At 41.5% G+C, this 20,869-nt stretch overlaps 3 protein-coding genes across 11 annotated transcripts in view; 1 reads left to right on the top strand and 2 right to left on the bottom strand.

Annotated features, from left to right (window-relative positions):
- Positions 1 to 20,869, top strand: part of ABI1 (abl interactor 1) — a 96,196-nt gene that overhangs the window by 29,400 nt on the left and 45,927 nt on the right. For 7 of the 9 annotated variants that reach the window (XM_036344563.1, XM_036344555.1, XM_036344527.1 and 4 more), the window contains exon 2: positions 14,160 to 14,327. The exons of the other annotated variants lie outside the window; for them this stretch is intronic. In XM_036344563.1, coding sequence (XP_036200456.1) covers positions 14,160 to 14,327 — 168 coding nt within the window. The remainder of the gene's footprint in view (positions 1 to 14,159; positions 14,328 to 20,869) is intronic. 9 annotated transcript variants of the gene reach the window in all.
- On the bottom strand, positions 15,166 to 15,511 carry LOC118673611 (H/ACA ribonucleoprotein complex subunit 3-like). The gene has a single exon (XM_036344647.1). The coding sequence runs from the start codon at positions 15,509 to 15,511 to the stop codon at positions 15,317 to 15,319; it is 195 nt and encodes a 64-aa protein (XP_036200540.1). The 3' UTR covers positions 15,166 to 15,316.
- LOC118673607 (Purkinje cell protein 4-like protein 1) lies at positions 16,009 to 16,255 on the bottom strand. The gene has a single exon (XM_036344635.1). It carries the CDS (start codon positions 16,234 to 16,236, stop codon positions 16,027 to 16,029), a length of 210 nt encoding a protein of 69 aa, XP_036200528.1. The 5' UTR covers positions 16,237 to 16,255; the 3' UTR covers positions 16,009 to 16,026.

Genomic DNA, 20,869 nt, shown 5'->3' with positions numbered 1-20,869 from the left:
AACCCCCTTGCACGAATTTCGTGCACTGGGCCTCTAGTTTTACAGTATGCCTAGTTTGACTGAGAAAATGAACTTAAATTTTATTTAACTATATTTTAAATTTAAATGTGAAATGGAAGCAGTGTAAAATACTATTTTCTGTTAAACATAACTTTGTTGTTTTTGTAGGACTACATTTTATATTAACTATTGCATCAGACATGCATGAGAGGTTTTTATTTCTAGGCCTGTAAGTATCACCCATTTCTGCTATCACTGCATTGAGAACACTTAGCAATTAGGGAAGCTGGGAAATAAAGAGTAAGTTTATGTTCTGGTGGAAGGGAGAATACATTTTAATACAAAGCTAACAGGTTGTCCTCTACTCATGAAAGAAAAAAAAAAACTGTGCAATGTGTAGCCAATACACTGAAAACAAGGAAACAGACAGGTGAAGCTCTAGAATACAATGAATAACTGAAAATAACCCAGTCTCACTCAAGATTAAAGATTACCAAGTCTAGATTGGTAAGCAAACTAATAATAGATGTTACTTCCTTAGCCTCATGAAGGGCATGTGCAGAAAAACCTACATTTGATGTTTTAATGACAAAAGATTGAATGTATTCCTTCTAATGTTAGGAACAACTACTTCTATTTAACAGTAACGAAATTCGCCCCTGTGAACGAAATTCGTACACTTGGGGAGGGGGAGGGGTTCCCCAGGCTGGCCTGTGCCCTCACAATGTGGGAGCCCTGCGATTGATCTCCCCAAAGACGTAGGCCCCGCCCAACCATCTGGGGCTCCTCGATGGATTGCCCCAAAGAGGTAGGCTGGAGTCGCCGGGACCTGCCTCAGTGCCCAGTGCCACACATGCAGTGTCAAGTCCCTGCCCACTCACGCGCGCCCGCTGCTCATGCAGCCTTCTGGTGATTGATTGTTACAGCATGAGGGCATCATGGCATGAGGGCGTGATGCTCACATAGGATTTTATTAGTATAAATTGAACTGGAGTTTCTAGCCAGTGCAATTGACCAAGAAAAAGAAACCAGGTATACAGATTGGAAAGGAAGAGGTAAAATTATGTTTATTTACAAGCAGCATGAGTTTTTAGGGAAGACTGTTGTAATTGATTTAACTACTGATTGGTATCTACAAAAAGAAGCTACAGTTAATAAGGGAATTCAGCACTGTTGTAGGATTGAAAGATCAATATTCCAAAGTGAGTTGTATTTCTATATGTAATGAATAATTGGCAATTGAAATTATAAAAACAGTCTTCTTCATGATACAGTCAAAAAGTATGAAATATAACAAAATGTCTGCAACTGGTACATAAAAACTATAAAGCTTTGTTGAAAAATTTAAGAGACTAGAGTTATTAAATCTAGTAGTTTTAAATGTATGCAGCAGTGAAAAAGAAGAACCTCTCACCCTTTGAGACAGCATGGAGGGACCTGGAGAGTATCAGTCAGAGAAAGACAAGTATCACATGATCTCACTTGTGTGGAATCCAAGTAACAAAATAATCTAATGAAAGGAGTGGATCCAGAGACATGGAGGCATGGAACAGAGTGCAGAATCTCAGAGGGAAGGTTGTGGGGGAGGGTGGGCAGGTGGGAGGTAATCAGCCAAAGACCTTTATGCATATACTAGAGGCCCGGTGCACAAAAATTTGTGCACTCGGGGGGGAAGGGGGGTCCCTCAGACCGGCCTGTGCCCTCTCGCAGTCTTGGACCCCTCAGGAGATAATGACCTGCTGGCTTAGGCCTGCTCCCGGGTGGCAGAGGGCAGGCCCAATCCCTAGGTGCAGCCCCTGGTCGGGCTCAGCGCAGGGCCGACTGGGGAGTTGGGGCGCCGCCCCATTATGCACAGAGCAGAGCAGATTGGGAGGTTGTGATGCCACCCTCAGTCACGCTCAGGGTAGGGCCAATTGGGGGTTTGGGGCACCGTCCCCTGTCACACTCAAGGCAGGGTCGATGGGGAGGTTGCGGCGCCACCCCGTCATGCACAGAGCAGGGCCCATCAGGGGGTTGGGGCACCGCCCTCTATCACCCACAGAGCAGGGCCGATCAGGGGGTTGGGGCGCTGCCACTGTCACATTCAGGGCAGGGCCGATGGGGAGGTTATGGCTCTACCCCATCACACACAGAGCAGGGCCCGTTGGGGTTGGGGAGCTCCCCCCTATCAGGCACAGAGCAGGGCTGCTCAGGGGGTTGGGGCCCCGCCCCCTGTCACACACAGAGCCGCAGGGCGATCAGGGGGTTTGGGCGCTGCCCCCTGTCATGCTGATCCCGGTGCCGGGAGGCATATTACCCTTTTACTATATAGGGTAGAGGCCTGGTGCATGGGTGGGGCCGGCTGGTTTGCCCTGAAGGGTGTCCTGGATCAGGGTGGGGGTCCCCACTGGGGTGCCTGGCCAGTCTGGGTGAGGGGCTGAGGGCTGTTTTCAGGCTGGGGGTGACTGAAGTTCCCAACCGCTCCTTTTTTTCTTTTTTTTTTTTTTTTTAATTCTGGGCCAGCTTTACCTTGAGGCTTGGCTCCAGCTCTTAGGCCTCCCTCCGGTGCTGAAAGTAGGTTTCTGGCCTTTGCTTACAATGTTGCGAATCTGCTGGCTGAAGTCCAGTGGTATTTGTTACAATGTTTCTTAAACTGCCTGCTCAGAGGCCTGCAGCTGCAGGCGGGGAACCTTGGTTTCCTCCAACGATCGTCCGTCACTGAGGCAAGCAAGCCTCATGTTAGTTTCAAGCTGCCTGGCTGCCGGCCGCCATCTTGGCTGACAGTTAATTTGCATATCTCGCTGATTAGCCAATGAAAAGGGTAGCGGTCATACGCCAATTACCATGTTTCTCTTTTATTAGTGTAGATGTATGGTCTGTGGACACAGACAATGGGGCATGGCGCGGGGGGGTGGGGGTGGGGGGGTAGGCTTGGTCTGTTGCACTGTGTAATACTTTCAACAATAAAGAATTATTTAAAAAAGTAAAATAAAATAATCAGCCATTTCCATACTTTTCTAAAACTCAGAAATTTGATTAAAGGAACAGTATATCAATGTTTGTTTCTAATAACATTTATAAGTTAAAAAATAAATAAAGGAGACGTGAGTAATAGTAGAGGGTTACTTTGTTCATGGGTTGGAATATTTAATATTGTTAAGATGAAAGTTTTCCTTAAGTTGATATATAGGTTCAATACAGTCTCAGTCAAAATTTCATCGGGCTCCTTTGTGGAAATTGACAAGCTGATTATAAAGGTTATCCAGAGCAATCTTGAAAAAGAAAAACAAGTCTGGGGAACTGACTTAAAGAATTACGATAGCTGCCCTGGCTGGTTTGGCTCACTGGATAGAGCATCGGCCTGGGGCAGGGGTCCTCAAACTGCGGCCCGCCGAAAACATTTATCCAGCCCGCTGGGTGTTTTTGCCGCCGCTGCCTGTCCTGCTTAGCAGCTGACTTGTCCCGGGCCCACAGTGCGCATGTGTGGAATGTCTGAGGGATAGTGAACTGGCCCCCTGTTTAAAAAGTTTGAGGACCTCTGGGCTCTGGGGACTGGAGGGTCCTGGGTTCGATTCCGGCCAAGGGCATGTGCCTTGGTTGTGGGCACATCCCCAGTGGGGGGTGTGCAGGAGGCAGCTGATTGATGCTTCTTTTTTTTTTTTTTTAAATATATTTTATTGAGTTTTTACAGAGAGGAAGGGAGAGAGATAGAGAGTCAGAAACATCGATGAGAGAGGAACATCGATCAGCTGCCTCCTGCACATCTCCCACTGGGGACGTGCCCGCAACCCAGGCACATGCCCCTGACCGGAATCGAACCCGGGACCTTTCAGTCCGCAGGCCGACGCTCTATCCACTGAGCCAAACCGGTCTTGGCTGATCGATGCTTCTTTCTCATCAATGTTTCTGGCTCTCTGTCCCTCTCCCTTCCTCTCTGTAAAAAATCAATAAAATATATTAAAAAAAAAAGAATTACCAAAGCTATAGTAATCAATACAGTGTAGTGCTGGATGAGACTTAGCAGATATATCAATGGAACCCAAAAGTGCCCCAAAATAGACCCACACTGATGCAACTAATTGATTTTCGAGTAAAGAGATAGTCCATTGAAGAAAAGATAATCTTTTCAACAAATGATGGCAGAACACTTGAGTATTTATATGCAAGGAAAGAATTTTGACCATCATCCTAACCTTATATCTTATGCAATAAATTAATATGAAATACATCGTAGATATAAGTGCAAGAGCAAAAATTATAAAACTTCTAGGAGAAAGCATGACAGAAAGATTTTAGTGACCTTGATTGAATTTGGAAAATAATTTTTAAAATAAGACACAAAAATTATAAAATATAAAAGGAAAAAAATGATAAATTAGACTTCATCAACAGAAAAACATTTTCTTTTCAAAAGACTACAGACTGAGAAATATTTGCAAAACCTGACAAAAGATTTGCATAAGGAACTCAATAGGAAGGCAAACAACTTAGTTAAAAAATGGGCAAAAGATTTGAACAGAAACTTTATCAAAGAAGAATTGGATGGTACAAAGGTTTTGAAAAGATACTCAACATTATGATTTGAAGGAGAAATGGAAATGAAAACCAAAATGAGATATCATTATGTACCTATTAGAATGGTTAAAATTAAAAAGACTGACCATAGCAAATATTGCCAAGGATGTGGAGAAACTAGAACTTACATACATTGCTGGTGGGAATGCCAAATGGGACCACTATCTGGGAAAATAATTTGGCAGTTTCTTACAGTGTTAATTTAAACATGTACAATATTTAACTTACTATGGACTTAGCAGTTCTACTTCTAGATATTTACCTAGGTATAGCCCAAGAGAAATGAAAACATGTCCACACAAAGACTTGGACTCAAATATTCATAGCAGCTTTATTCAGAGTAGCCCCAAACTGGAAGCAACCCACATGTTTATCAGCTGATGAGTGGATAAGCAAATTGTGCTAAACACATACAATGGAATATTACTTAGTAATAATAAGGATGAATTTTGAGGGCAATATGCTAAGTGAAAGAAGCCAAGCACAGAGCACTATATACTTTTGATTCCATTTATATGATACTCTAGAATAGGCAAAACTGTAGTGTAGAAAGTAAATTAGTGGTTTTCCAAGGTCCAGAGGATGGGGAATTGATTGTAAAGGACATGAGGGAAAAGTTCTTTATCAGGCTTATGCTGGCGGTTACACTACTGTATGTATTTGTTAAAACACATCGAATTGCATACTTAAATTTTCTTTTTAAGTATTAAGTATATATTTTCTTTAACTATATCTCCTACTTCAGTAGTACATATGGGTGAAGTTATTTTCTCTCAAGTAATTGATACTTCATACCTGTGTTTAGTACTTTTAAATAAATATGTAGACACTTACTATAGAGATGATTTTATGTGCAAATAATGTATAGACATTCTACCCATTCGATTTTCCAAAAACAATTACCTTTTTAAAAGAAAAGCACACCACGGATTTTAAAAGGCTTTGGATTCCTCTGCTTCTACATTGCTGAGCTGGAAAAATAAAGCTTGTTTTACTAGGAATCTCAAGTTAGAATTTTCTCCAAAGTGGAAATGATAGAGCATAGTGCCATTTCAGAAACAGACTGTTCAGCTTTCACCCCAACATCCACAATTGCCAGGTTAAAATAGTCAAACCAGACTATTTAAAATAATCCAAGAGAATTGGGCTTCAATATATGAGGCCACTATGTTCCTTCTAAGATGTTAATAAACCAAAACATGAAATACTGAAATCAAAACAAAGGATATGAGTACTTAAGGGTAATTATCATACTGACTGTTAGTTCCTTGTTATATCTCTCATTCTATAATGTTAGTAAAGGGAATATTTTGACTGCAAAGAAAATTTTATTTTATATATCACTAGCCATAAATTTTTGTCATTAGTTATTACATAAATGCTGCCTAGTGCCATTATCCAAGTGGCATAATACTTTTATGTCCATAATTTACTTCTGTATTTACAGAATTTTCATGATTTACATAAGTACATCTATCAGTGAAGGTTTAACATTGAAATACAATCTAGCATCCATAATATCTGGTATTTTGCAGATAGCAATGTAGGAGATGTATTTTTTTAAGTGTTAAATACTCTTTATTTGGTATTTACACATAAGCCACTACAATGCCTTCCATTCAGTAAAAGGCAACAGTTTAGATGCAGGGAATTTTAATTAAATTGGTATTGTTGGGACCAAAAAGATAAAATGGTCACTGCCAGCTTATGTGCAGCCCTTGCCTTTTAACAGGCTAATGAACACAGCTTGAAACAAGCGAGTCTTGCAGGTCTAAGAGACAGTGAAGGGACATCCTTAGAATTTAAACATATTAATACATATTAATACAAGTTATATAAATCTATAAACCAATCTCCTATAGGTTTTGAGATGGCACTCACCACCTCTATGAAAAGTTGAACAGTACCAGTCAAGTCCAATCATATTTTTAGGAGAACCAAATACCATCAAAGCTTAAAAAGCTGACCATATTCATTTTTAAAAATATATATATTTTATTGATTTTTTACAGAGAGGAAGGGAGAGGGATAGAGAGTTAGAAACATCGATGTGAGAGAAACATCAGCTGCCTCCTGCACGCTCCCTACTGGGGATGTGCCCACAACCAAGGTACATGCCCTTGACTGGAATCGAACCTGGGACCCTTGAGTCTGCAGGCTGACGTTCTATCCACTGAGCCAAACCGGTTAGGGCCTGACCATATTCATTTAACCACAAGCCAAACTTGTTTAAATCAAGACTGCCCCGAAGAAATGCTCTATCAGTCATTCATGATGTGAATTCTGATGTATGAGGTCAGTTTAAATATGGTACACGTAAAGAAAGTCATGAGACATTTGTAGTAAACAAGGCAGTGGCCAACATTTACTCATTGGTAGCTTTTTTGAGATAAGCTATAAAGTCTGCCCTTTCTGCAGTCTTCTTTTTTTAATTTTATTTATTTTTTGTTAATCCTCACCTGAGGATATTTTCCATTGATTCTTTTAGAGAGTGGAAGGAAGGAGGAGAGACACAGAGAAAGAAACATCTATGTGAGAGAGACACATTGATCGGTTGCCTCCTGCTCATGTCCCAGGTGGGGCCGAGGATTGAGCCTGCAACCGATGCATTTGTCCTTGACTGTAATCAAACCCAGGACCCTTCAGTCTGTGGGCCAGCACTCTATCCACTGAGCCAAACCAGCTAAGGCTCTGCACTCTTCATAGTGCTAGTGAAGATCATTTTTGTTTCAGGGAAGTACTTCTTGGGATTCTCCAAATACTCCATCAGTGTAACCTCTCCCCAGGTGGTACCTTTGTTCTTGTTGGCATCTGTGTAAGAAAATCTAAGGGCCTGAACTGTCTTTCGCCCAAATAGACTGTGGAGATTGCCCAGTCTTGTGCTTGCCTCCCTTTTCCACAGTATGGCACTGGGTACACTTCTGAACAAAAATCTTGGCCTCAAGCTCACCCATTTTTAAATTGCTCTTTGGTCGCACGCAAGGAGACTCTCTCGCAACATCCTGCTCTCTTGGAGTTGTATTTTTTAAAAAAATATTTTTATTGATTTCAGAGAGGAAAGGAAAGAGAGAGAGAGTGATAGAAACATCAGTGATGAGAGAGAAATGTTGATTGGCTGCCTCCTGCACACCTCCTATTGGGGATCGTGCCTGCAATCCCAGGCATGTGCCCTTGACTAGAATTGAATCCGGGATCCTTCAGTCCGCAGGCCGATGCTCTATCCACTGAGCCAAACCAGCTAGGGCCTTGGAGTTGTATTTTTTTTTTTTTTTTAATATATTTTATTGATTCCTTACAGAGAGGAAGGGAGAGAGATAGAGAGTTAGAAACATCGATGAGAGAGAAACATCGATCAGCCGCCTCCTGCACACCCCCCAATGGGGATGTGCCCACAGCCCAGGTACATGCCCTTGACCGTAATCGAACCCGGGACCCTTCAATCCGCAGGCCGACGCTCTATCCACTGAGCCAAACCGGCTTCGGCTTGGAGTTGTATTTTTAACCACTTTTCCATTTGAGTCATCTTAGGTAAAAATAAATCAATAATTTAGACTTCCTAAGTTTCTAAAGGAGATTTCCCAGTGTGCTTATAGATTTGGTTAGACAGTAAGATTGTCAGAAACAACTTCCATGTCCACATCCTCTTGTAATTTCTGTAACATTTTATCTTCCAGCTGCTTTCCGTTGCATGCAAAGGAGGCCCGGATGAGATCAGTGTTTTGCTTGCTTCTTTGATGTTGTGAACTTTCTGTAGTTCTTTATTTTTCTCCAACATGTTCATTATACATTTAGTTTGGCGTTTCTTTTTGATCTCTTCGACTCTTCATTGCATCAGCCGTTTCATTCCACAGCTTTCACTGGTATTTGACAGGTTCATTTCTACATTTTTCAAATTCAAATTAATTATTCACTGTAAGCTCTTTACCAGTTGTTTTCTGGAATGCTTCAGTCCACCTGACCTTGTGAGGGTCGAGTTTCTTTGTAAAGTTTTTATGACACTTGGATTTACAAAAACCGAAAACCTTGCAATTTTTTCGGAAAATGTCATGCTGTGGCAGGGGCATATGGGCCCCAAACAGAAAATAATACTTCTTGATATACATGTTGAACTCGCATAGATACCCATCACTCAAATACCAAATTTGAAAGGAAGCCATACTTAATTGTTTTGTATTGTATGTATTTCATACTTTAATAAGATGGTTCCTAGCATCTTCTAACTGACCAATGACTTTTTGTTTTTTTAAATTTTCTAATATTGCTACAAACTCTTAGAAATACTTTATGTATAATTCCGTTATAGTTATCCTCATTGACGTTTACTAGAACATTGTCCCATCTTTGGCCCTATAGCAGCTTATTCCAGTTGATTCCTGAGTCCTTAGGGTCTACATGACCCTAGAGTAGTCCTTGGTTCTTCTACATTCTTTGTGATATACATGTTCCAAGTGCGTATTGTACATTTCTTGTCCTGGACCTGAAGCCATCTAGGAGTTTTGGTTCCTTGCTTTGGAGAGTAGTATGAGACAATTTGAATAATAAGTGGTGCTTGCGTGGCTGCTAGATAGTCATTGTTTTTAGGCCTTTTTTTTTCTCTCCTCCCCTCCAGCTTTACTGAGGTATAATTAACCAATAAAATTATAAGATATTTAAAGTCTATGTCATGATAATTTGATATAGACATACATTATGGAAGGATTTCTCCCATCTGGTTAATTAACACATCACCTCACATATTTATATTTTTTTGTGTGTGAAAACATTTAAAGTTCCATTCAGCAAATTTCAGTGATATAGTATTATCAACTATAGTTATCATGTTTTATACATTTAGGCCTTTTCATTGGATAGAGCTAGGGTATTTGATACATGATACAATATGATAAAATACAAATTGGTTTCAAACTAATACTTTCAGTTTAAATCCAGATCTACAGATTTTTTCTTTAACTTTGTCTGACATCAGAATTTCTTTTGAACCATGCCAGAAGTCTCAGTTCTTAATGACAAACATAATTAATGACTTCCTTTATGCCACATTACACAAACAACAGTCTCAGAATAATAATTTCAAAACTACCGTCAGCAGTAAAGTGATTGAAAGCAGTTTCAGTTTTTTTTCCTCTTTCATTATTTTTATCCTAAGGATAAATCCCATTAAGAGAATATAATCAGCCTTGGCCGGTGGTTCTCAGTGGTTAGAGTGTCGGCCGGAAAACTGAAGGGTCTTGGGTTGGTTCTCAGTCAAGAGCATGTACCTGGGTTGCAGGCTGGATCCTGCACTCCAGCATGTGCGGGAGGCAACCAATCATTCTCTCTCGCTCTCGCTCTTGCTCTCTCGCTTTTGCTCTCTTTCTCCCCCTTCCTCCCACTCTCTAAAAATAAATGGAGCCCTGGCTGGTTTGGCTCAGTGGATAAAGCGTCAGCCTGCAGACTGAAGGGTGCTCAGTTCGATTCCTGTCAAGGGCACATGCCAAGGTTGTGGGCTTGATTCCCATTAGCGGGTGTGCGGGAGGCAGCCGATCAGTGATTCTCTCTCATCATTAATGTTTCTATCTCTCCCTCTCCCTTCCTCTCTGAAATTTTAAAAAAAATTATATACACACACACACATATTAAAAATAAATGGAAAAAATATTCTCAGGTGAGGATTAACAACAACAAAAAAGATATAAAATTTCAATTTCAATTACTACAAATAAATAATAAAAAAGAACATACAATCAGCCTTGGCAGGTGTGGCTCAGGTGGTTGGGCATCGTCTAGTGCACCAAAAGGTTGCTGGTTGGTTGCATGCCCAGCTCTGGTAGGGGGCATGCAGGAGGCAGTTGATCAATGTTGTGCTCTCACATCAGTCTCTTCCCCTCTCTCTAAAAAACATATACAATCAAATGACTTGCTTTAAAGTAACTTTTAGAATGTTTCCTTTCTGGTTAAGCCACTAGTTTGAATTACATGAGGCTCCTTGATTACTTTTACATTTAATTTTGGTGAATTTCTTTTTTAAAATTTAATTTTATTTCATCATTGTGTAAATTATTACATAGTTTCTAAAACAAATCTACAAATCAAAGTAATGTTTAAAGAATTTTATCCATGTTTCTTCAACTAACCCACTCACCCATCTACACTAATAAAAGAGAAACATGGTAATTGGCGTACGACCGCTACCCTTCCCATTGGCTAATCAGGGCAATATGCAAATTAACTGTCAGCCAAGATGGTGGCCGGTAGCCAGGCAGCTTGAAACTAACATGAGGCTTGCTTGCTTCAGTGACGGAGGACTCCAACGTTCCCCGCCTGCCGCTGCAGGCCTCTGAACCTGCAGTTTAAACATTGTAACAAACATAGAAGCTAAACAAAACCCCAGAAACCTGCCGGCTTCAGCCAGTAGGATCGCAATATTGTAGCAAAGGCCAGAAACCTACTTTCAGCAGCGGAGGCCTAAGAGCTGGAGCCAAGCCTCAAAGCTAAAGCTGGCCCAGAAAAAAAGAAAAAAAAGAAAAAAAGGAGCGGTTGGGAGCTTCAGTCACCCCCAGCCTGAAAACAGCCCTCAGCCCCTCACCCAGACTGGCCAGGCACCCCAGTGGGGACCCCCACCCTGATCCAGGACACCCTTCAGGGCAAACCAGCCGGCCCCACCCATGCACCAGGCCTCTATTCTATATAGTAAAAGGGTAATATGCCTCCCAGCACCGGGATCAGCGGAGCCGCGAGGCCTCCCGGCACCGGGATCAGCGTGACAGGGGGCAGCACCCAAACCCCCTGATCGCCCTGCGGCTCTGTGTGTGACAGGGTGTGGCGCCCCAACCCCCTGATGGGCCCTGCTCTGTGCGTGACAGGGGGCTGCGCCCCAATCCCCTGATTGGCCCTGCTCTGTGCGGGACAGGGTACAGAGCCCCAACCCCCCTGAAGGGCCCTGCTCTGTGAGTGACAGGGGGAAATGCCCCAACCCCCTGATTGGCCCTGCTCTGTGAATGACGGGGTGGCGCCGCAACCTCCCCATCGACCCTGCCTTGAGTGTGACAGGGGGTGGTGCCCCAACCCCCCAATCAGCCCTGCTCTGTGTATGACAGGGGGCAGCGCCCCAACTCCCCAATCGGCCCTGCTCTGAGCCCGACCAGGGGCTGCACCTAGGGATTGGGCCTGCCCTCTGCCACCCGGGAGCAGGCCAAAGCCAGCAGGTTGTTATCTCCCGAGGGGTCCCAGACTGCGAGAGGGCACAGGCTGGACTGAGGGGCCCCCCTCCCCCCCGAGTGCACAAATTTTTGTGCACCGGGCCTCTAGTCCTATATAATAAAAGCATAGTATGCAAATTGTCCCCTCAACTGGGAGTTGTCTGGGAGTTTGATCAGGGGGTGGAGCTGGCGGGGGGGGGGGGGGGGCAGAAAGCCCTGGCTGCAGCAGCAGCAGGTGGCCAGGGGAAGGGAGGGAGTACCTGGGCAGCAGCTGGCAGCCACTAGGGCCTCTAGTATGTAGTAAAAAGTGTTACCTTGGCTAGTGTGTCTCAGTGTTTACAGTGCTGGCGTGTGCACTGAAGGTTCCATTCCTAGTCAAGGGCACATGCCTTAGTTGTGGGTTTGCTTCCTACCCCCGTTCTGGGAATGCAAAAGGCAACCAGTTAGTGTGTCTCTCACATCAGTGTCTCTCTCCCTTTCTCTCCTCTCTGCCTCCTTCTCACTGTTTTCTCCCTCCCCCCTCTTTTCTACTCTCTCTGAAAAGCAATGGAAAAAAATGTCCTTGGATGAGGATTAACAACAAAAAACAAACAAATGTTATGATTTACTCAAGCATATATTTTTCTATCTTCCTTTCTAGTGAAATAATAGCATTCTATAAACATATTTAATATATAATATTTTTCCTATATTTCATATCTATGATAAATTTTAATTTAGAAAATAGTTATAGTAAGATATTAACAACAATAACTAATAAAATAGAACAATTTAACAATACACTATAATAAAAGTTATGGCAACATGGTCTCTATTCATGTCTTCCATGCAAAATTTAATACCTTTTCCATCTTAACATAGTACATCATGTACTGTGGCTATAAATTTTATAGTTTGAGGTGCTATAGCAAAACTAACATGAATTTCATTTTCCTTCACAATTTCATGGATGAAAATTCATTCTTACTAGATTTTAGCAGCCTCAGTATACAATTGTTTATTAAGTCAAGAACTTTTACCTTTTCACTTAAAGGAAGCACTTTACGGCTTCTCTTTGGTATATCTGAATTGCGAACATCATTATTGCTCTTTGGGACCATTAAGTAAAATAAGGGTTACTTGAACACAAGTAACTGTTTGTAAACTATTTGTTAGACTTCTGTTCCATTTTTTTTCTATTGATTCTTGACCTTTCTTCATTTTTAGATGATATAAATTAATGCTATCTAACCCTTTGTGATAGAGTAGTAAGTTGCTACCTCCCATCCTCATCCCCAAAGACAAGTTTATTACTCATCTTTAAACTTCACTCTGAGCTTTGCTTTGAACTTTGCATACCACCTTACTCTGAGGTATAGGAGTTTGGGAAAAACTGGTGGGTAGAGAATTGGGTAATAAGAGTCACAGTAGTTTTTATGGAGATCAGAGACTTGATCATAATGGGTAACAGGGAGGTTTGATTTCCAGTGGTAGTTAATGTAAACAGGAATATAAGGTGGAATGGATTTAGTCCATATCATTGTTAATGGGTGTTGGTGATTTTTTTTTTGGTTACAATTTGTTAAGTAGAACCTCAGGATGTCATCAGATGGTGAGCCAAGGTTCAATAAAAGACTGAAGGGGAAGTGAAATAGAGAAGTTTATTACTGACAGGTCCCGGAGGAGGTACACAGTATTCCTCGAGGATACACATGGAGAAGCCAATGCAGGGGTGCAGAGAGAGTGAGCAGCAGGACCTGGGCAGATGCCTTTATTAGGGTCTGTGGGTGGAGTGCTTTGGGGTTCCTAGGCTAAGGCTGGATTGGTCAGTTCAAACCAAAAAGAGTGGGTTTTTTATAATCTCTAATGGGAATGGGGTCTTATCTAAGGGGAACTAAAGGGGAGGGAGCTGGGAGGCAGGGGATACTTTATCACGAGGGGTTTTGGGGGAGTCGTATCAATCGCATGTATATATTTACTTGTGATTCTTGAGGGCTATTATCTAGGGCATGTACTTGCTTAGAGGAGCTACTGTCAGTTCAAGAGCCCTTCAGGCCTGTTACCAAGGCAGCAATATTATGGAATAGTTTAAATTCTCAACAAGGGTTGGGGAGCTTGGGCAGACTTAAGGTTCTAAAGATGTAATGTGATAAATTTGTGGTTCAGGAGCTTTAAGCAACTTAGCACCACCTGTTACAGTGTGCCTCTGATGTCAATTGCTTGGTGGCTCCTTTAGTGGACCTCAATGGACGGGCTGCTCAGGAGGGAGTAGTTCACATCTGGCTGACAGGGATTTCTGCTATGGCTTTACAAGTGTCAGACTATCATCAGAATGGCCCATTTTTTTTTTTTTATTCAATTGGGTTTTTCTATTACAAAGAACTATAACTCTGCCTTTCTATAGAATATGTGTTTAATAAATATTGGTTGTTTTTGTTCTTATTTCAGGCTACAGACAAGAGAAAAGCTTTAGAAGAGACCAAAGCCTATACAACCCAATCCCTAGCTAGTGTTGCTTATCAAATAAATGCATTGGCCAACAATGTACTCCAATTGCTGGACATCCAAGCCTCTCAGCTTCGGAGAATGGAGTCTTCCATCAATCATATCTCACAGGTAACATCTTATAAATAGCTTTAAGCAACCGGCAGCATATGTCAAAGGAATAGATAGCCTGGATATATGGATTCCTTACTCATTTTCTTACCGACTTACTATAGTTATTATCACTTTCAGTTTTAGCTTTGAGGTCAGTAAACCAACTCTTCTTTTTAAAAAGTTTTTGTTTGTGTGGTAAAATATACACAACATAAAATTTATCATTTCAACCATTTTTAAGTGTATAGTTCATTAGCATTAGGTATATTCACATTGTTGGGCAACCATCACCACTTACCCTATTTCTCTTATAAGATCTTTCTTGAAGTAAAGTAAATTGCACACAATTAAAGCACAGTTTTATAAAATTTGATACTTACATTATCCATGAGACCATCAGTACATTCAAGATAATGAACATCCTCCCCAAATTTCTTCATACTCCTTTGTTATCCCTCTTCATTTCCTATACCCTGTCCTCATGCTTTCTGTCACTATGGATTAGTTTACATTTTCTGAAATTTTATATAAATAAAATCAAATATTATATACTATTTGTTTGTCAGGCTACTTTCAATCAGCATAATTATTTTGAGATTCATTCATATTGTATATAAAAATAGTTCACTCCTTTGTAATGCTGAGTACGATTCCATTGTTCCACATTTTGTTTATCCATTTATGGTTCTTTTTTATTTTGGAATATATTTTATTTTTATTTTTTTAAAATTTTTGCTTGTGCCATGCACTTTTTTTCTTTTTCTTTTTCAAATCATTTTAATAACGTGGCAGTCAAAATACGAAAAGCAGACTCAAACTTGTTTTTTTTAAGGGGGGGGGTGCTACAATGATTGCTTCCCACAAGCATGATCTAAGGTAATGATGACACTGATTCCAAGGAGCAAGGGTGGTAAGAAGGCCTCAAGGCTCACAGACTGAAAAGCTTGGTTTCGGAAAAGTCTCAAGGGGTCCCAGGTGGCAGGAGAGACATGAAATTTAAGGGACCTTCACAGTACAGGGCGCGGCTGCTGGGTCATCAGTACCTTGAAACGTTTCTTGATGGTCACTCTGTGTTGAGAGTATTTGTCGTCTGGGGAGAACCGAGCAGGATGGGCCGAGCAGGTCTGTTGTCCAGTAGGATCAAACTTCTTCAGGGTATAAACCCGGTCTCCCTGTTCATTGAGGTAAGAGTGGAGAAACATCTCGCTGAAGCAGGAGGTCCCAATTCCGTCTGCACTTCTCGGTCTCCTGAGGGCCTCACGTGGTCGCCTGCCATGCACTTTTTAAAAAATATATATTTTTATTGATTTCAGAGAGGAAGGGAGAGAGAGGGAGAGATAGAAACATCAATGATGAGAGAGAATCATTGATCGGCTGCCTGCTGCACGCCCCTCACTGGGGATCGAGCCCACAACCCAGGCATGTGTCCCTGACCTGAATCAAACCTAGGACCCTTCTGTCCGCAGGCTGAAGCTCTATCCACTGAGCCAAACTGGCTAGGGCTGGAATATATATATATATATATTTTTTCAACTTAAAAATTAGCCTGCTATATTTGATCAAACATTTAATTAACTCACCCCTAATGCCTTGGCAGGGCCAGACCAAGTAAATGATTTTGTGGACCTGGTACGGCCCACCCGGGATAGACGAACAGAGACAAAGCGCATGGAAGCCAGAGCTGCAGAGTGTGGAGTGGGGAGGGCGAGGCTGGCACTCAGGAGCTGGGGTCCTTTTTCCTCCTCTGGAATCGCTGGAACTTGCCCTGAATGGCCAGGGCAGCCTTCTCTGTCTCCGGCGCTGTCAGGTCGATGTCCACCTCCTCCTCCCCCCCCTCGGCCTTCTTGGCATTGCAAGCTTCCCCCTTTTCCTCTGGGCCAGGTGCCTGGTTGGCTGCTGGGGATGTTTTGGTGTTAAGCTCGCTCATCTCGGCGGCTGGACAAAAGGGCGGACTGAGGGAGCGGGCGGCAGGTGCAGCGCGGCGTGGGCCTGGGGCGATGGCGGCGGGGCTGCGGGCTGGGCACGGCTGCCCGGGAGGCGAGGAGCGTCAGTGCGGGGCCTCCGCTCCTCGCCCGCTCGCTCCCCGCCGGACCCGCCGCCTGGGTCAGCGGCCAGGTCGCAGCCCGTCTGTACCCTCCCCTGGAATATATTTTTATTGACTTCAGTAAGGAAGGGAAAGGGAGAGAGAAATAGAAACATCAATAATGAGAGAAAATCATAGATTGGCTGCCTCCTACAAGCCCCCTACTGCTAGGGATGGCTCACCACTGGGGCCTGTGCTCTGATTGGGAATTGAACAATGACCTCCTGGTTCATAGGTCGATGCTTAATCACTGAGCAACCCAGGCCGCGCTATCTGTTTACATGTTGATGGACATCTGGATTGTTTTCAGGTTTTGCCTATTACAAATAAAACTGTGAATATGTGTACAAGTCTTTATATGGTCTTGTGTTTTTATTTCTCTTGGGTAAATTAGCTTCCTCTGAGTGGAATGGCTAGGCCACATGGTAGATGCTTGTTTAACATTATAACCAGATTTATAGCCAAATTGTTTTCCAAAATGATTATACCATTTTACCTTCCCATCAACACTAATGAGAGTTTTAATTGCTTCACATTCTCACCAGTGCTTGCTCTGGTCAATTTTTAAAATTTTAGCCATTCCAATAGTTATGTAGTAGTGTCTTACTGTAGTTTTAATCTCCCTTTCCCTAGTGATTAATGATGTCGAATATCTTTTCATGTGGTTTCTGTAGATTTCAATATTTAAGCCTTGCATTTCTTTGTCACATTTATTCCAAAGTATATCATATTTGTCACGCTCTTTGGTATTTATTTTAAATCTTAACTTGAGTTTTTTCTTGCTTATATATACAGAAATACAATTGATATTGATAAACTGTGTGCTTGTTAAAGTCACTTACTAGTTATAATATTTATTATATAGATTCCATTGTATTTTCTACATAGAATATCATGTTTATAAATAAAAAGTTTTACTTCTTTCCATTTTATATTTTTCTCGCTTTTTACTTTTATTTTTGTTTTACTGCACTAGTTTGAAGCTTCAAGACCATGTTGAAATAGGAGTAGTGAAAGTGGTCATTGTTACCTTGTTGCTATTTTAGTAGAAAGCAGTCTTTTACTATAAAGTATGATTGTAGTCTATATGTTTTTCAGAAATATGCTGTATGAAGTTGTTTTCTTGTGCTAGTTTGCTGAGAGTTCTTGTCAAAAATGGGTAATGGATTTTATAAAAAACTTTTTATTTGTCTGTTGAAATGATCATGTATATATTTTTTGGTCTGTTAATATGGTGAATTACATTTTTTTTTCTTTTAAATGTTAAACTGCCCTTGCTTTCCTGGGATAAACTACTTGATTGTGACGTATTATCCATTTTATAGATTTTTAGACTTATTTTGCTAAAATTTTGTTAAAAATTTTGTTTCTATGCACCTGAGAGTCTGTAGTTTTCTTATAATATCTGGTTTTGGTGTCAGTATAAATGTGGTCTTACACCAGGGAAGCTCCTGCCGGGTTGGCGCTGGCGCGCATAGGCATCTGGGAGCCTGGGTTGGGGCGGCGCCCGCTTGTGGAAGCCAGCAGCGGGGCCTGGAGCTTCCTCTGCGTCGCCATGGTGATGCAGGGAAAGCTCCTGCCCTACTGGAGTGTGTGTGCGGTCACCGGTGGAGGTTCTCGCTCTGCAGCCGCTTGCGTGCCCGCCGGCACCAAAAAGCCTGTGTCCCTGGGATAGGCATCCTGGGAGCCAGGCCACCCTGAGCCTGTAGGTCTGTGCCTAGGCCTGGAGCAGCTGGGGTCCCGGAACGTGACAGAGGGTGCACGTCAGGCTGAGGGGACTCTCCCCCCATTCTCCCCCTCACCTCCCACCCCCCCCCCATGAATTTCGTGCACCGGGCCCCTAGTCTTTTTAATAAGAGACACTCATGAAATATTAAAAATTATTCTTAGAAAGGAATAGTAGGTTGGGGAATAAGTACAATTCATGACCTGATATTTAAAAGATAAATTGTGATTTAATGTTCTCTTAAAACTTCATATTTACCTTAGATCCTACTTTGGATAAAAAATGGTTATACGTAAATTAAGCACAAATTTTTTTTTTTTTGAGATGTATGTATAGTTATCTGGAGTATTCTTATATTCTTAAGAGGTGACAGAAAAGTGTCATTGGATGGTACTAAGAAATTTCATATGGGTCAAAGTCACAGATCCAATTTTTCCCAGTATTAAATATATATTTCAGAATATATATATACACTGATACCAGTGTTTTATATTATGTATTCCACCAAAGTCTTATTTTGTAGCTCATCTTTTCTAAATAGAACTATTTTGTAGTGTTTATATAGGTCATTCTGAATCAAGTTAACTTCACAGTTGATTGGGACCTTGTTTCAAGCTTATTGAACAAAGCTCTGTAACTCCACATTGTGGGCACAGGGCCATTTCCAGAGCCTGGTCCAAATAAGCAGTAACAGACGAAGATTGTCTCTTTCTTGGCTAAAGGCTTTCTCTGTTTGGCTTGTCTCAGGACTCTTACACTTTTTCTACTTGTTTCATACTCCTCTCCTTTTTCTATTCAGGGCAGAAGTGTTTCAGTTTTTATTCTGTAGTTCTTATTTTAGCAAACATTTATTGCGCTTTTAAACTCATATAAAGTTCTTTGCTTGAAACCTATAATTCCTGCTCTGAATTGGCAGAGGCATTTGTGAGGCTAGTCAGCCTTCCAATATGATACAGAAAATATGTGCAATATTAAATAGTTTTGCTATGTCATACTTCTTTCTTGCCTGCTTTTTTTGTCTTTTGATAATTAAGAAAGGATTTTTCTGGAGGATTTTAAAAAGAAGAATGCCCCCTCTCCCCACCCCCAGATTGATAAGGGAAAAGAGAGCATAATTAAAATAACATTTTTGTACAGTAGTTTTAAATAACCATATCTTAAAAGATAACTTGAAAATATTATCTCTTTATGAGATTTAACTTTTTAACATTTGTTTTAAGAACATATATTTCTTTTTTTAAAAAAATATTTTATTGATTTTTTTACAGAGAGGAAGGGAATGGGATAGAGAGTTAGAAAATCAATCAGCTGCCTCCTGCACACCTCCCACCGGGGTGCGCCCTCAACCAAGGTACATGCCCCTGGCCGGAATTGAACCCGGGACCGTTCAGTCTGCAGGCCGATGCTCTATCCACTGAGCCAAATTGGTTAGGGTGGAACATATATTTCTTAATAGAATAACTTGGAATATTTTAATTATTCCTCTAGAACCTTATTCAGTTTCTAATTTCATTTTGAAAATGGCTGCTCTGTCCTTAAAAAGAAATTGTGAGTTTGGTTTTCAATTTTCTTAGTCTTTCTTTAATAACTCTTTTATTGATTTTTTTTTTAAAAAGTCATGTGTGATACTGCCAGTCTTTTTTTAAAAAAAATATTTTTCTTTATTGATTTCAGAGAGGAAGGGAGAGGGGAGAGAGAGAAACATCAATGATGAGAGAGAATCATTGATCGGCTGCCTCCTGCACGCCCCCTACTGGGGATTGACCCCGCAGCCCATGCCTGTGCCCTTGGCTGGAATCGAACCTGGGACCTTTCACTCTGCAGGCTGACGCTCTATCCACTGAGCCAAGCCGGCTAGGGCTCTTTTATTGATTTTTTATCATGCCTGTATACCATAGACAGAGAGAGAGAGAGGGAGAGAGAGAGAGGGAGGGGGGGAGAGAATGGAAAAAACATTAATTTGTTGCTTCACTTATTTATGCATTCATTGGTTGCTTCTTGTATGTGGCCTGACTGGGGATCGATCCTGTAACCTTGGCATATCAGGGTGCCGTAACCAATTGAGCTTTCTGGCCAGGGTTATCTTTAATAACTTCTTTTAAAAAATCTTAATTGTTCAGAGTATTACAGATGCCCCCCCCCCCATTGTCCCCCTCCACCTGTTCCGTTCCTCCCCAGGACTTCACCACCCTATTGTCTGTGTACATAGGTAATGCATATATACATGTAAGTTCTTTGTTTACCCCCTCCCCCCAATTGGGAGGCATTGTAGATCAGTTTGGGAAGACTTGGCACCAGTAATACTACATTGGATGGGAGTGGGGCAATGAGAGAGATGTATGGTTGTGAGTAGGTAGCGGTGTGTTGTACCTGGCTATGGAAGCCACATAATTTTTTTTAGGCTAATCTTTCAGATTCCCATTTCATTTTTCCCCCCAATTTCTTCCCTTATTTATTATTGGATGGGGGAAGAATTTCATTTTATTGTCATTTGATGTTTGGGCTCTAAACAGAAACACTGTCCTATATTAAGCCTAGTTTTTGGATTTTGTGAGCTTTGAAATATGTATAAGGTCTTCAGGAATATACCCGCGCCATAAAAGGTGATTCCCCCTAAACATGTTCATTTTATCCATTACTTCCAGATTTATCTCATATACATTCTCTTTTGACTTTATCACCTCTCCTTTAGTTGCTGCTGAATCAGCAAGTATGATCTTCATTGATCAGATTTTGCCTTTGGGTTTCTAT

This window comes from Myotis myotis, unplaced genomic scaffold (genome assembly GCF_014108235.1).
Source record: "Myotis myotis isolate mMyoMyo1 unplaced genomic scaffold, mMyoMyo1.p scaffold_m19_p_1, whole genome shotgun sequence".
NCBI lineage: Eukaryota > Metazoa > Chordata > Mammalia > Chiroptera > Vespertilionidae > Myotis > Myotis myotis.
Note: the sequence above shows the minus strand (reverse complement) of the source record. Positions and strands in the feature narration are given on the sequence as shown.